At 35.7% G+C, this 17,700-nt stretch overlaps 1 protein-coding gene across 1 annotated transcript in view; it reads right to left on the bottom strand.

Moving 5' to 3' along the window:
• The window catches only part of LOC107704381 (MAM domain-containing glycosylphosphatidylinositol anchor protein 2-like), a 197,750-nt gene that overhangs the window by 122,065 nt on the left and 57,985 nt on the right, over positions 1–17,700 (bottom strand). The window contains exon 3 of the mRNA XM_016507297.1: positions 9,276–9,450. Coding sequence (XP_016362783.1) covers positions 9,276–9,450 — 175 coding nt within the window. The remainder of the gene's footprint in view (positions 1–9,275; positions 9,451–17,700) is intronic.

Below are 17,700 nucleotides of genomic sequence, written 5' to 3'. Positions count from 1 at the left end.
TTGTCATTTCTCTGATCACAAATGCAGACAGAGTTTTATGTTTACGCGGCGCGATGCAATGCAACGCAACGCGTAAAAAGACAGTATAAGTCATTATAATCAGTAATTATGTCCCCACTGGATGCAACAAATGCCTCGTTTGTAATGGGTTTTCATGTTTTTGTCTCGTCGCTCCGGCCGGACAGGGCATCACAGTATGGTGAGGGGCGTAACATTTCCGTCTCACGCTTGAGGTATTCGGCCAATCACAACGCACTGGATAGCTGGCCAATCAGAGCACACCTCGCTTTTCAGACCGATGAGCTTTGTAAAAATCGACGCGTTTCAAAAAGGCGGGGCATAGAGGAGAAACAATAATGTACAGTATGTGGAAAATAATGTTTTTTTTACTTTAAACCGCATAAACACATTTCATTACACCAAATACACAAAATAATGTTCTTTTTAACAGCATCATATGACCCCTTTAAAATGCATTTAGAATGATCACAAATGTCAAGATATGGGGGCATAAATGTATATATTTATATCATTTCATATAGTTAATCAGTATCACGCGAAGACTGACGTTTTTTTTCCACCAGAAAGCAGCATGATTGCAAATGTGATATTGATTTTTATACAGCAGTTCAATAAACAAGAATTTAATATCACGACACTTACTTTTAGACATAAAATTGACTGTTTTTGCTCTATTTCGCCAACAAATATAACTCCAATTTGTGTCTCTGAACAACATGACGCTGTTTTGTTCCTGAATGAATCAATCTTTAAATGATTTGGTTCAGTCGCAATGACTCACTTATTAACAGTGACTTGCTGCCAGCTGCTGGCGGTTTTAATTTCACATTTAAAGTATCCTTTCATTTTTTTTCAGTATCAGTATTCAACGTTTTATGTTTAACATATCAAAACAGTATTAATGCATTTGTAACTGCAGGTTAAATGCATTAATGTCCTGCATTAAACAGTGTGTAAATGCATCTAAATGCCCCTTCTAATGCAGCTTCTGTGTTTCCTCTGCATTGCAAAGATTAATTTTGTCAATACTGATTTTGGACTGGTAACAGCCCAAACGGCTTATTATTCTAATTGACTGATTCAATTTAAGAATTTGACTCAAAAGATGATGCACACTTTATAAAGGTAAAAATGCCCATAAAAGTAAAAAAAAAAAATCAATTTAAACGTATTGGAAAAAATGTATTTCTATCACTGCTGTGAACGGATCACCACACAGAATGAAGAATATCAAAAACTTTAGAAGTCAGCTGTCCACGTTAATCCTTAAGATATCAGCACAATAACACACACAGCAAAATATCGTCTAATTATCGGTACTGATAAAATCCCAGAAAATATTGAGATATATTTTTTGTCAATATTGCACACCCCTACCATATTAAACGTTTTGTTTAGAAAACAATTAAAACAATTATGAGAAGTGCCGGACCCGCATCCATCAGCCACCATACATTCAGTCTAATGTGAGTTCACTTCCGCAAAAACTCCCGTTATAATCACTGATGGTGTCTACAATGTAAAATAAATCTCTTACTTACATATTTAGTCTGCAGTTTGTTGTATATTATGAGGAGAGAACTCGCAGTCGCACGATCGCATGGCTAAAATGATCACGAAATGATACTATTATTAAATTACATTATTAAATGATGTGTGAAATGTCTAAAGCATGTAAAGTGAATGAACTTCAGCTTACCTTTTTACACAAATCATGAGAAACCCTAAAAACGTTTTTAATATTAATATGTTTTAGTACATATACTTTACATCATTGTGTGATTACGTAAAAGAACTAGTGGGTCCGTTATTTGAATCAGTTTGAAACGAACTGTCCAAAAGAACCAGTTTGCGGAAAATAATCAGATTTCACCGTTTGCCTGAGGCTCTGGATTACAGATAATAATGTTGTAAATAATAATTAGTTTCTTGCACAGACCAATCGCTTCACTTCATAAGACCTCAATATATCGTCAGGAGCCACGGGGATTCATTTTGTGTCTCTGATATGTTGTTTTTTTTTACTCTCATGTGACAAACAGCCGCTGACTTGCATTTTATGAATCACCAAGCTAAAAACTTCTTTACTGTTCGACTGAAAACTCATCTACATCTGGGATGTAAATGAAGAGCACATTTTCATTTTTGGGGAACTATCCCTTTAATTTCGACCCCGATTCGCAGCGAGCGACTTCTTCGATCGGGAGCTCAGACTCTTTCTCCTGCAGATGAAGAACTAATGAGAGCCAGTGGGGAAGTCAGAGGAGTAATGAATCTCTTCCTCTGCTCTCTCAGAGACAGCGGCGTCTGCCGAGCTTCATCAGCCCGACAATTCATCTCTGCGGAGAACGAGCCACTGGCCGAACTCAGACCAGCAGAAAACCGGAGCAAACTCACAGATGAGCGAAGCAAGACATCCGCTACTGAAAACGGAGCTCAGGAAAGCTAGAAAACACACAGCTGTTCTTCTGCTGTTATTGGAGAACTGCACAAATTGTTTGTCTGCGGATGCTTTCATATAAAGGCAGAAACTGATGTGAAATTTTTTGTTTGTTACTTCAACATCATTTATGAAAATGTAAAGATGAATAGGCCATTACAACATGCCATAATATAATAACACAGCCCTGCAACTTAACTGAATTAAAAAATATCAATAATATTGTATATTTTAATGTATTTTGTGTGTGTGTATATTAGCTTTAATCAGTGTTATTTTATTATCAGTATAGTTTTTATTAATATTTTGAATTTTTGTTTTTATATTTTGCTTTCATTTTAATGTGTATAATATATGCATTTAATGTGTATAGATAGCTTTATTAATTTTATTTCAGTTTTAGTTGTAGTTATTATAGTACATCAAATTAAACTAAATAAAAATGAGAAATCTTGCCTTGTCAACTAGCTAAAAAAAAAGAAATCAGTTAACATTTATTTTATTTTATTTGTATTTAGTGGAGAACAGCAGCTTTCATATTTAAAAAAAATTAAATAAAAAAATTAAATAAATAAATAAATAAATAAATAAATATATATATATATATATATATATATATGGTACAAAACAGTTCTAGGTGCACAAAACCTTGACTGACTTTCCTTTTGCAAAGAAAAAAAAATGTTTTTTATATATTATATATATATTTACTATGAGAAATATATATATATATATATATATATATATATATATATATATATATATTAGGGATGCACAATATTTGATTTTTTCCGATATCCGAAATGGCGATATTTTTCAACTCATTTTGGCCGAGATGAGAAGATATGAGACGAGAAGATGTGAGAATGTGAATTTGACAGCATTTTTTAATCACAGAAAAAAACTTTAAAAAATACAAACTACATAATTAAACTGTAAAACAAAAAAGAAAAAAAAGAAAAATACATAATTTTTTTAAAGTGCTCAACAAATCACCATCTTCACATACTGTACATAAAACCTCATTTATGCCCCAAACATCTATAAAACTTCTACACACTTTACCAACTTATAATAAGCATGCTCTATTCTGAGACGAGACTAAGATATGAGACGAGAAGATGTGAGAAGTGAAGAAGATACGAGAAGCGAAGATATGAGATGAGAAGATGTAAAAAAGTGACGAGATGAGAAGAGACAAGATGAGATGAAAGAGAAGAGATGAGAAGATATGAAAAAAAAAACAAGATATGAGATGAGAAAAACAAGAAGATACAAGTAGAGAAGATATGAGATGAGAAAAACTAGAAGAGATGAAGGAGAATAAAAGAGAAGATACAAGCAGGTATGATGAGAAAATACACAAAAAGAGACAAGATGAAAAAGTAATGAGAATGGGAAAACAAGAGGAGATGAGAAGATGTGAGAAGAGAAGATACAACAAGATATGAGATGAGAAAAACAAGAAGGGAGGTAAAAAAAGAGAAGATATGAGAAAAGATGATAGAAGAAGAGATGATACAAAAAGAGAAGAGTTGAGATGCAGCACAGCTGTAATTTCTGTAAGTTCTTTATGATATATAATATGTGACCCTGGTGCACAAAACCAGTCATAAGGGTCAATTTTGTGAAATATAGATAAATAATATTTCCATTGATGTATGGTTTGTTAGGATATGACAATATTTGGCCGAGATACAACTATTTGAAAATCTGGAATCTGAGGGTGCAAAAAAATCTAAATATTGAGAAAATCATCTTTAAAGTTGTTCAAATGAAGTTCTTAGCAATGCATATTACTAATCAAAAATTAAATTTTGATATATTTACGGTAGGAGATTTACTAAATATCTTCATGGAACATGATCTTTACTTAATATCCTAATGATTTTTGGCATAAAAGAAAACTGTATAATTTTGACCCATACAATGTATTGTTGGCTATTGCTACAAATATACCCCAGCGACTTAACACTGCTTTTGTGCTCCAGAGTCACATATGATATAAACATGACATAAATATTAAATTCATCATACATTCAATATAACAGGGAGACATTTAAGTCAATTTTGATGCAAAAATAATGAAAGAGGGTTTTTCACATCATTATAATTAACCCCAAAAGGGATCAAATGACAATTAATTATGTGTTAATGAGAAATTATCATAGCTTTTAAATATTCAAATGTTTTAAATGCACTGATTTCAATAGGGATGATGCATGAAAGTATGTAGATGTAAAATGCAAGAAAAATGTTGTCTGCAAGACTCTTGAACACAAACAAATAGATTTCAAAATCCAAACAATTTTAAATCAAGAAATGTTCTGATATAAAAAGGGATAAGAAATATTTTAAAGTGATTAATTAAATGCAAATGAGCAACAGTGAAAGTTGTAGTGGTGATGAAAGATAAATAATATGTAATAACTATATAATAATTGTTTTAAATGTAATAATTAACACATTATTATAATACATAAATAATCATAATGTTAATTTCTAACCAAGAGCACATTATCAATATGGTGAAAGAGAGAGAATTATAATATTTATATAACATAACAATAATTAATAAATTATTATAATTTAAGGAATGTAAATATTTTGAAGTGATTAAATCAAATGCAAATAACCAAAGAAGCAGACTCACATACAGTATAAATATAGTGAAAGAAACTATTATAATATTTTATATATTACACTTAATAAATAATGATTTTGAAGGAATAGAATAATTTGGTAAATTTTAAAGTAATTAAATCTAATGCAAATGAGCGACACTGATTAATAACCAGATAAACAGATTGTGAATATGAATACAGTGAGAGAGAAATGATTTTAATAATTCTCTCTCTCTCTCTCTCTCTCTCTCTCTCTCTATATATATATATATGAAGAGTTCATTTGCAAAAACAGGTAACTCCTAATTTTCTAAAATCATTGTGCATTCCAATTAATCTAAACCAAACTGCAGTTGGGTAATTTTGATTAGGTTAAAAAATAACAAAAAATACAGCTTACTAACACAATAAAACACAAATAAAAACATAACAATAAAAAAAATGATTTTTGAAAATTACAAAAAATGGAGTTATGTTTTTACAAATAAACTCTTCATGTGAATATATGAATATATATAAATTATTTTAATACCTGAATTATTATTATTTATAATGATGTATTAATAGTGAAAGAAATTAGCATATAATATATATATATATATATACGTATACTAATTATAAGTATATAATAATTTTATAATAATATATTATCTGTAATATATAATAAGAATTAATAAATTGTTATAACAATGAATAAACAAATATTAATAATAATAATAATAATAAACTCAAATGTGAGAAATAAAGTATAAAGCAAAGTTTAAAACTCTCTAGGAGTGGTTTGTGTTGGTTGTCGCTCTCTTTAATTCCAGGCGTTTCTCTTCAGTAAACGTCTGCTTTAATGGAACTGTCCATCCGCAGAGACGGGCCGTGCAACACCATTTTTCATGTTTCAGCACTGAAGGTTTTTTAGAGGCAGCAATTTCAATGCTAAATAACAATCAAGGCTACTACTGTGAGCTAAAAACAGCGGCGCTGGCAGCGAACCATCAATTACGCTCGGCCCGCGGGGATGACTTTAGCATTTCTCCAGAGGAATTCTCCAGCTAATGAAAAACATGCGGAGAGGCAACAGCAACCGAGGAACCAGTGACGTTCACTTTACATCTCAGATTATTAAAAACAGCATTTACACAGCTGTGCAATGACTGTTTTCTTAATCCCGTTGAATTTCTGACCATTGGGGAGTAACTAGTTACATGTAACAGCGTTACGTAATTTAATTACAAAATAAATGTAACTGGAATCTGTTACAGTTACTGAAAACTGGTGTTCAGTCAATTCAGTAATGATGCTGAAAATTCAGCTTTGATCACAGTAATAAATTACATTTTAACATTCACATAGAAAACACTTATTCTAATAAAATTCTAATAATATTTCACAATTTTTACAGTATTTTTATCAAATAAATGCCAACTTGGTGAGCAGAAGAGACTTTCATAAATCTTAAAAAAAACTTAATTATTCCAGAATGTTAAACAGTAGTGTGTTCTGTGAATTTACAGCTAAATAAATGAGTATTTACAGTTATGATCATGCTGTCCTCCTCCACCCTGAGCAGTCACTCTACTGCTGCGGATCTGGATGTGGTTCAGGTCTCAGATCTGAAGCTCGTGTCAAGAGAGGCTGAGAGTTTTGGCCGCTCTATCAAACAGCTCGTGGAAATGCTCTCGTCTCTTCTCTCTCCTCCAGTTCACAGCTGAAACACAATCTTCCACACCTCCACAACTCTCCTGCTTCTACCTGGATGTGTGAAACTGATCCAGCGGCGGCTGAAGACAAACCGCCAGCGTTACAGAAACACAGAGCTGATCAAATGCTCCTCTACGATTCTGAATACTGGATGAGGTTCTGTTGGGTTCGGGATGATGTTCTGGAGAGATGCTGGGATGCTCGTTTGACCCTCATTAACATGCCAGAATCATATTCACCCCAAAATCAAAAGAGAAAACGTTGAAATTATGTTTTGCATAAAGTAAATGAAGCCATTGCAGGATCGTTTACATTTTATTTCAATGCAACATTATTTTCATGACAATTCAACACATTTCTGCCCAAACTCTCATTAATGTAATTTGTAACTGGTCATATTACTTTTAATTGTTTTAATGACTCTCATTATTCTCATCATTGATTCTCATTTAAATAATACTTACAGGTATATATACAGGTATATATATCAGCAGACTTTATTTTTAGTACAAGTAATTATTATATTGTTTTTGTGATTGTAATTATTCTCAACAGTGATTCTCATTAGAATCTCATTCAAAAATAATACAAAAACATATTTTTTAACAGTATAATTTATTTTTAGTACAACAAGTACTAGCATGATGTATAAACACTTCACAGTTTAAGTAATTATTTTGTTTGGATTACAGTGATAAGAATTTGAGGGGTTGCATGTAATTTTCTCCTGATTTTGGGTGAAATATGAGCAGGACCAGAAAATATGATATTCTTGAGATTTTGTCTCCAAGGTTTCTATATAAAAATATTACATATATATGAACTATTCCTAAAAGAGCTGCACATACTGTCAGAGCCGTGGCATAGTGGTTAGACACAGGTTTTGGGAAACACAGGTTTAAATCTGGTGTTAGTTTTGGTTCTAATCCTCCTCTCTTTGTCCAAATAATGTTTAAATGTCTGCTCTCTATAATCTTTAATGATAAAAACAATGCAATTCTCTCTTTTGAAATTTCAGCTTCAACTGCTGTCAGTCATTGCCAAAATCTTAAATGAGATGGACAACATTAAGTCTGACATAAAAGGTCACTACATATACATAGTCTGTCTTGGCTTCTACACAAGGTCTCACGGTAATCACAATGTACAGTCAACAATCATAAAAACAGAACAAAATCATATAGTCCTTAAACTTCATACGTCCTTAAACTTCCACAATTTGGAACTGAAGAACTATTCAGATCTAATGACTAGTTCATCCTAAATTTAATAAAAAAATGTCTTTCTCTTTATTTATTCCTTCCCTTTCTAGCTTGTACTTATTTGAACAAATGCCTGAAACTTGGTATTACAAGCACTTCCCGTCTGTTTGCCTCTTTAAGATGAATCGCTTTATGTATTCCCCAATTGTAAGTTGCTTTGGATAAAAGCGTCTGCAAAATGACTAAATGTAAATGTAATGCCATTTTTTGTAGCAGGAAAGCATAGAAACTTGTTTGTTAAAAAAAGTTAATTGTGACCATCTCACGGTTCTGACTTTTTTTTCTTTTTTTTTTGCAATTCTTAGTTTATATCTCACAATTCAGAACTTTTTTTTATTGTAATTGTGAGATATAAAATTAGTTTTGCAAGAAACTCAGAATTACAATATATAAACTTAGAACTGCAAGATATAAACTCGCAATTCTGAGAAGAAAAGTCTGAAATGTGACATACAGTATAAACTTAGAATTGCAAAAAAAAAAAAAAAAAAGAAGTCAGAATTGTGAGATAAAAAGTCGCAAATACTTTTTTTCAAAGTTTTTATTCTGTGGCAGAAACCAAAAACAGAATTGCGATATGTAGAATTCTGAGGGAAAAAAGTCAGAATTGTGAGATCATTCAGAAACTCTTGCAATTCATTTTTTTTTTTTTATGTCTTGCAATTCTGAGTTTATTCACTTAATTTTTTTTTTCTCACAATTCTGACTTTTGGCGAGAATTGCAAAAAAAATAAAAAAATCAGAATTGTGAGATGAAATGTCGCAATTTATTTATTTTGTATTCTGTGGAGGAAATGGGCTTCCATAGAAAATAACCTTTATTTGCATTTGGTCTATTTCTTTCCATTAAATAGAGTTCACGCAGCCTACATAAAAAAACACAAAGTCAAAAGGGTCATTCACACTGACTGTGATTCAGAAACACCAACAATCCACACGAAGAAACCACTCACAGAAAAGAGAAATCATCAGTGAGATCTCTATAATATCAACTGTTTCTCCTTTACTGCAATGAGAGTGAATGGAGACAAATAACTTCTTCTCAAATGTTTCTCCTACAAAAAAGACCTAATAATCACTCAGATCTGCCAAAGCAAGAGTTAGAGATTTTAATATGAACTCAAATGTTTCTTATCAAATTATCTGAACTGCTCCACATTCATTTATGATGACTACTGACTCATTATCATTTCTCTGCAGGACATTTAGACGAAACATCTGAGCAGAACTCACAGTAGACATCCACCCTGATGGACTTGATGGCCGGTGAACCCAGTCCGTTCTCAGCCTTGCAGTAATAGCGTCCGCCCTGATGTCTCTGGATCTTTGCGATGTGAAGGGTTTCGTTGAATACGCTGGAGTCCTGGAATCGGTCCGACACGCTGCCTGCTGTCTTGGTCCATCGAATCTGCATGAGAAAAAAAATCACTTCAATCTCTAATCATACCATTTGACACATTACACACCCATTAGAGCATAATGGAGCATTGATGGAACCATATATGCACGTTAATGTTGCATGAACAAGTGTAGAAGCAGCGATGCATGTCTGATGCATGTGAATAATCTAGATCTATGAAGGCGTTTCACGCAATACAGCTGAAATGGCCTTTTAGAAACAGACTTCTACCCAACTTTGCTGAACAAACACCACGGATCAAGACAAGACACTATAGCAAAAATCATTGTTTTTCTTTGTGCACTGGTCAATTATGGTACCATAACATGTCTTCTTTCAGAGTAGTGGAAAGAAAACATCCAAGTGTTTATTTAAGACTCGTTAACTACTTGCGTCTATAGATTTCTATGACAATACATCAACTTTAAAAGTTTTTTCTCCACTTCAGCAGCACTTACATGCACCAAATTTTAGAGTTTTATTCATCTCTATATTCTGAAGGTTTTTACTGAGGGGTTTGTTCATATAACATTAGTTTGACATATATTTAACATTTTATTAAACATGGTGAAAATGTATTTTTTCTTTCTGTTGACAGTATTTTCTAATTCATGGAGTGATAAAAAGAGAAATGCAGAATCACCTCTGGAAAAACCTTTAATATGTCAACAAGAATTTTAAACCAATGTTCAAACTATTGGAAAGAAAAAATCCAAAACACACATTTAAGTGTTTGTTTATTGCACTTGATCTATTTGCGCCTATAGGCTAGATTTTAATTCCAATGCATACTTTTGAAAGTTTTTTACCTACTTCAGCAGCTCTTACATGCACCACATTTTAGAGTTTGAATCCTCTCTGTATTCTGAAGATTTTTACTGAGGGGTTTCTTCATATAACATTAAATTGATATATATTTAACATTTTACTTCTAAAACATAGCTGAAATGCTTTTTTTCTGTCTGCCTGTGGTATTTTCTGATTTATGGAATTATAAAAAGAGAAATCCAAAATCCCTTCAATAAAAACCTTTAACTCTAATATATCAAGAAAATCAAACAAGAATTTTAAACCAATTTTTATATATCTGTTCTGTACATTTAAAGCAAATGAGTGCATATTTCATTAGATAATGCCTCATTTGCGTATTTAAACATAACATTTCAGAAAATCTGTAATACAAAACAATTGTCTTATTGTACAGTGTTTATTTAACTAGGGAAAGTACCGAGACATCTATTAGTTAAAATTTGTACCCTATTCTCCTGTGTGTCTTGCTATTTTGCACATCGCTTTATACGACCAGACAGCGTGTGACTATAAACCACCCACACAAGACGTACCATCAGCCTGAGCATCAAAACTCTGCAAGTCAAAGCTTGTTAGTCTGCAGAAATCTGGAACGCAGGTCTGAAATAAACACGGATGCACCAATAAACACTGAGACTTGAACTGCAACGACCCGACCTTGAAAACAATGAATCATGCTGTGCATTAAACTTGCTGTTTACACTTTAGATGCTTTTTTCTTTTGTCACAAGTGTTCTCAACTATCTGCGACTCATTTAGCAATCAAAAGCAACAACTTTCACAAGCACGGATGAGATTTGTGAGAAACGTATTAATGGAATGTCTTGGAAACCATTTGTTTCCAGTGTTTTTTAAATGCAGCCAGCACTCGATCCTCAGCACGTGTGACATTTTCAGTTGAAGTCGCATCTTTCTACAGCTGTTTGTGTAAAGATGCTGTGTGGCACTATGTCACAGTCACTCGTTTGTCAAACAAATGCCAGCACGAGTCCCCTGGGAGCCGCTCCTCGCCATTTCATCTCGACAATGCCAGTGTCAATTTAGCTAGCGTGCTAAGATGCCACGTGTTCTGCGGAATGACAAGGTGATACCACACGCTGACATTCACTTTATTTTGCCATCGCGACAGAGATTAACCGTCGTGTTCCTGTAGAACCAAGGGGAGGATCTGATGAGGATTGAGTGTCCCAGTCAAGGGATCTTGGGAAAGTCAGGACATGGGGAGGGAGGATCTGTTTTTGTCAGTCTGTGTGATTCGGGCCACCCAACTCATTAGTGCCATAAATTTAACCTCAGGCTATTTGTTTATAGGCTCTGTTTAAATTCAGTGACCTTACAAACAAAGCATTGAAACACTGACTGCAATTCACAACCTATCGAGTATCTTATTCTATAAAATCAATAACTGATCTTGGTTTAAAACACTAAACAGAAGACAAACATTTATGGGGGCAATAAGATAATCTTAATGTGAATTGATACACAATATTTCAGACTGTTTCAGCCTGGAGCCAAATAATAAAAACTGACATTGTGGCTGTAGATTCAGATTTATGATACTTATGTTTTTGCAGAATGAGGTTTACAGCTCCTGAAATGGATATAACAGCATATTATAAATCAGACCAACTAACACCATCACATAAATATACAGCAGATTGTGCAAGGTTATATATATACTGTATATAATGCCATTTCAGGTTTTCTACTTTAAAATGTTACATTTAATTCAATGCGTTACTTTCTGTTTCTTTGTAATTGTTTGTCAAATTTACTAGCAATTTATTACTGAAAAATGTTTCTATTGCTTTTCAGTCTATACAATGTCAGTAAGATACATTTTTTGAAAGAAATTAATACTTTTATTCATCAAGGACACATATAATTGATCAAAAGTGTCAGTAAAGACATTTACAATGTTACAAAAGATTTCTATTTCAAATAAATGCTGTTCTTTTGATCTTTCTATTCATCTGTGAATTCTTAAAAATAAAACGTATCACAGTTTCCACAAAAATATTGGTCAGCACAACTGTGTTCAACATTGATAATAATCAGAAATGTTTCTTGAGCAGCAAATCAGCATATTAGAATGATTTGTGAAGATCATGTGACACTGAAGACTGGAGAAATTATGCTGAAATACAGATATTCACATAGAAAACAGCTGTTTTAATTTGTAATAATATTTTAAAATTTTTACTGTATTTTTGAACAAATAAATGCAGCCCTGGTGGGCAGAAGAGACTTCTTTCAAACAGACATGTTAAACTCCACAAACATAAAAATGTTCTATGGTACTGTAATTAAACACAGGGATAGCTCCATTTGATCTCTGAAGCCACGTGAGCGAGTGTTTGAGTATTTAACACACAACGTTGTGTTTCTGTGTGAAAGCCGGAGCCGGAGAGGACAGACAGACTCTAAATCCTCGCTGTCGGTGCTTTGTGATTAATCTGACAGTCATTTCAAACTGAGGTGTCGTCGTGAATATGAATCGAGTCGGCTGTGATCTCTGTGAGAAGATTCAACAAAGACGAGCTTTTGCCGGAAACCCAGCCGAAGGAAAGCCAAAAAAACAAACCCTGCTTGTATTTCTGAAATATATAAAGGTGCTTGTCAAACTGCTGAGAGAAAATTTGAAAACAAACAGGCCTTCAAAACACACAGTTACAATGATTCAAGTTAGGGGAAAAATCTCACGTCGTAAGAGTTGAGAAAGGGACTGTGGGAGTTTAATAAGTTCATCGCTTCGTCACTTCATCCCCATTAAAACACAGAGTTTCTTTCCTGCAGCCTCAGCAGATTCAGCATCCTCATATATTCACATTTATATGGGATCTCTCAGTTTCTGACGCTTCACTGCATCAATTTATACTATATTGCTGGTTTGCAGTTAAAGGTGAATCATGTCATTTTGACTCCAAACAGAATTATAGAAATAATGGCTATTCCATTCAAACAGGATAATAGAAATTATTACTAATCAATGTATACACAATATATTTGTATAAAATTAAGATATGGATAACTGTGGGGTTACAAGGCGGCATTTATTTGACCAAAAATATTGTAAAAAGTTTTTAAAAATATTATTAACATTTAAAATAGCTGTTCCCCTTCGGGAACTCGAGCTGTGTCGGAAAACGCTAGGGGAACGCCTTCAGCGATACCAAGCTCTGAATCATATGTGTAATCAGTCGAATCGATGGGCGAGACGTCAGAGGCGGGTGACGTCATGACCAGGAAGCTTTAAAATCACATGAGGTGCAGCCGTCGCTAGCTTTCTGTCATTCAGCAAAGCTCTCTGTGTGTGTCGGTCACGATCTATGTTCTGTGAGTCTTATTTATTGTTGTCTGTCCAAAGTTGCACAAACATTCAAGATATAAGCTCCAGCAAAAGATGTCTAAACTAAAGGCAAAAAAGGGCGAAAAAAGACACCAGAGGCCAGTCTCGAGAGACTGGTTCCCTTAGTAGATTATTTAGCAGCGTGGAAACTACTGCCAAATGTATCTTGCTGGGTCCTGCAAACTTTATAAAGAGGCTATCGCAATCAATTCGGCGCTCCGCCGCCGCCTTTCAAAGGGGTTTTTCTCACATTAGTGGGCCCAGAGCAGGTTCTGGTATTAGAACAAGAAGTCAATACTCTCTTGAAGAAGGGGGCCATCGAGGTGGTCCCTCCTCTCGACAGGGAGTCCGGGTTCTACAGCCGGTACTTCATCGTTCCAAAGAAGGATGGAGGGTTGCGCTGCGAGAGGCCTCCTCTCGCTTTAGAGAGTTGTCATGCTGAGGCCTCCGCTCCAAGAGCGGACATTTTTCTGCGAGTGTCGTCAGGCCTCCTCTCGCTACAGAGAGTTTCTGAGGCCTCCGCTCGCCAGAGCTCCGCTAGGCAGGCTAGAGTGGGGTGTAGAGGCCTCCTCTCGCTTTAGAGAGTCGTTATGCTGAGGCCTCCACTCCTAGAGCTCGGCCTATCTCCATCCTTTCCCATCACAGGAGGTTCCTGAGGTTGGCTTTCGGGGGCAAAAATCCTACCAATATCGGGTTCTTCCCTTCGGCCTTGCACTCTCACCCCGCACTTTCATGAAGTGTGTGGATGCTGCTCTGGCTCCACTGCAACGCCAGGGCATCCGCATACTCAATTATATCGACTATTGGTTGATTCTAGCTCAATCGGAGCAGATGGTGGTTCGGCATCGAGATGTCGTTCTCGTCCACATGAGAGAGCTGGGGTTGAACGCCAAGAAAAGTGTGCTTTCTCCATTACAGAGGACCAATTATCTGCGCTTTTTATCCTCCTCCCTTTAGGGAGCCCGACCAGCAGAGGCTTAATTGTATGTGTCCAGTGCGAGCACTGGATGCATACGTCCACAGAGCTGCCCTGTGGAGAAAGGCGGACCAACTGCTTGTGTGCTATGGTCCCCCTAAGAGAGGTCATCCTGCTTCCAAGCAGACCCTCAGCCGGTGGATAGTTAATGCCATTACTGTTGCCTATGAGTCCTCTGATCTCCCCTCACCATTGGGGGTCAAGGCTCACTCGACAAGAAGTGTGGCGGCCTCCAAGGCCTTTCTGGCAGGAGTTCCTATGCAGGACATCTGCAACGCTGCAGGATGGTCTACGCCCCTCATGTTCGTCAGGTTCTATGACCTAGATTTGCGAGCCACTCCAGGCCCCTCTGTTCTCTTGCCATAGCTGTGCTCTTCCACACTAGGCAGGGATTTGCAAGTCTGGCGGCGTGGACATCTCGTTCCCCTAGCGTTTTCCGTCGGACATCTCGTTCCCTCGGGGAACCATGGTTACATACGTAACTTGGGACGTTCCCCTTCGGGAACTCGAGCTGCGTCACAAGGCCATACTTCCGGCATCCCTACTAGAGCTTGGCTTCCTGGTCATGACGTCACCCGCCTCTGACGTCTCGCCCATCGATTCGACTGATTACACATATGATTCAGAGCTTGGTATCGCTGAAGGCATTCCCCTAGCGTTTTCCGACGCAGCGTCTCGTTCCCTCGGGGAACCATGGTTACATACGTAACCTGGGACGTTTTCTATGTGAATGTGTAACTTTTCAGCATCATTACTCCAGTCTTCAGCATCACATGATCTTCAGAAATCATTCTAATATGCTGATTTGCTGCTCAAGAAACAAAATTTTTGTGGAAACCATGAAGCATTTTATTTTTCAGGATTCACAGATGAACAGAAAGTTCAAAAGAACAGCATTTATTTGAAATATAAATCTTTTGTAACATTACAAATGTCTTTACTGGCACTTTTGATCAATTTAATGCATCCTTGATTTTTTTAAAGTATTAAAGGGTTAGTTCACCCAAAAATGAAAATTAGGCTGCGTTTTTACTCACCCCCGAGTCATCCTAGGTGTATATGACTTTCTTCTTTCAGACGAATCCAGTCGGAGTTATATTAAAAATTGTCTTTGATCTTTCAAGCTCTATCATTGCAGTCAGCAGGTGTTGCATTGCTTCAGTCCAAAAGAAGTTAAATAAAAAGCGCTTTGAAAATATTTATAGCTACATAAATATACATTCTATCTTTTGCTGACCAATCTACACCACTCTAGTCCAGCAATTAATGTCTTGAGAAGACAAACTGTAGGAATCATTATGGATTATGGATCGTATTTTAGTTAAAAACGTCTTAATGCTGGATTTGTTTCAGCTTTTGTCTTCTCCAGATGTTAACTGATGGACTGGAGTGCTGTGGATTACTTGTGGATTATTGTGATGTTTTTATCAGCTGTTTAGACTCTCATTCTGACGGCACCCATTCACTGCAGAGCATCCATTGCTGAGACACTGATGCAATGCTGCATTTCTCCAAAGAAACAAACTCAACTACATCTCGGATGAACTGAGGGTGAGCACATTTTCATGTTTGGATGAACTACTCCTTTAAATTGTGTGTAACAGGTGTCTCAATCACACTGTGAGAGTCTTCAGCTCTTTAAGGGAAGGATCTGCTGAAGGGTCCAGTGGGAATGGAGGGTCCTGACGTTGAGTCAAATAGATGCTAGAGCCGCCCGAGGCTCTAATTGAGATGCTGTTTGCGATTGGCATGATTCTGCCATTGCATGCCAACACACGCATACCGAGTAAATCTCTCTCGCGACCTGCTGAAATTACTGCTCTCCAAACGCCACACTTTGCCTCCTAATTGCTTGTTTGCTTTTTGCATCGTGGTGCTTGTGCAGGAAATGTGTCTAAAAGCGGTTTATGGCCAGCGGCATCAGTGTGCTGCAGTCAGACTCACCACCGCATCAATACCGCTAATATCACAGCTGTCACATACACCAGAACATTTACTGAGAGTCCATATGAAAATATGTAAAACATAAAACTGCAGTGCAGGAATATGTGATCAGAATGAGAACACAAGAATAACGAAAATTACTGAGAGGAGGTGCAACCAAAAATCAAAAAGCCATATCAATTGAAAAAGGTGCAGCACTCACTCTTGAAGAGATGAAAAATGTATTGATTAAAATGACGTTTCGGCCGTTATCAAGGCCTTCATCAGACATCAAGAACAGCAGTACCAAACAATACTTTAAACATTCTTGTAATCAGCAACAGGTCTGTCACTCTGCCAATTAGGGGAGTGGCTTCCAAACAAGTTTAAGGAGAAAAAAAAAGAAAAAAAGAAAAGAAAAAGAGAGGAGGTGCTCTACCAACGATAGAGGAGGTGCAACCAAAAATCAAAAAGCCATATCAATTGAAAAAGGTGCAGCACTCACTCTTGAAGAGATGAAAAATGTATTGATTAAAATGACGTTTCGGCCGTTATCAAGGCCTTCATCAGACATCAAGAACAGCAGTACCAAACAATACTTTAAACATTCTTGTAATCAGCAACAGGTCTGTCACTCTGCCAATTAGGGGAGTGGCTTCCAAACAAGTTTAAGGAGAAAAAAAAAGAAAAAAAGAAAAGAAAAAGGAATTAGTAAAACATACCATAATCAATTTCTTGATTGAGACCTCTGGGAAATAATGTGTCTAAAATAAAAATCCAAAAGGTCTCCCTAGATTTACGTTTCACAACAATTTCACCTCCACAAGAATAACGAATAATGGCCAGAGCTGCAGAATATCAAAAAATATTAATCAGAATTGACTCCGAAACCATAATTTGCACTTTCATCAAGAATGTGATGAACATTACTAAAATAAAATAAAATAAAATAAAATAAAATAAAATAAAATACCATGAGGGTCACATCAAGCTTTGTCACTTGAGTCTGGCATACATTACTTTTTATTAATCTTTATGTATTTGACTGTGATAAGTTTTTTAGACTGAGAATGTGTGACATTACCATGTAAAATGAGTGTGTGTGTGTGTGTGTGTGTGTGTGTGTGTGTGTGTGTGTCTGTGTGTTTGTGTGTGTGTGAGTGAGTGAGTGAGTGAGTGAGTGAGTGAGTGAGTGAGTGAT

This window comes from Sinocyclocheilus anshuiensis, unplaced genomic scaffold, assembly GCF_001515605.1.
Source record: "Sinocyclocheilus anshuiensis isolate Anshui unplaced genomic scaffold, SAMN03320099.WGS_v1.1 scaffold1115, whole genome shotgun sequence".
Lineage (NCBI taxonomy): Eukaryota > Metazoa > Chordata > Actinopteri > Cypriniformes > Cyprinidae > Sinocyclocheilus > Sinocyclocheilus anshuiensis.
The sequence above is the reverse complement of the archived record's forward strand: the minus strand, read 5'-3'. Positions and strand labels throughout refer to the sequence as shown.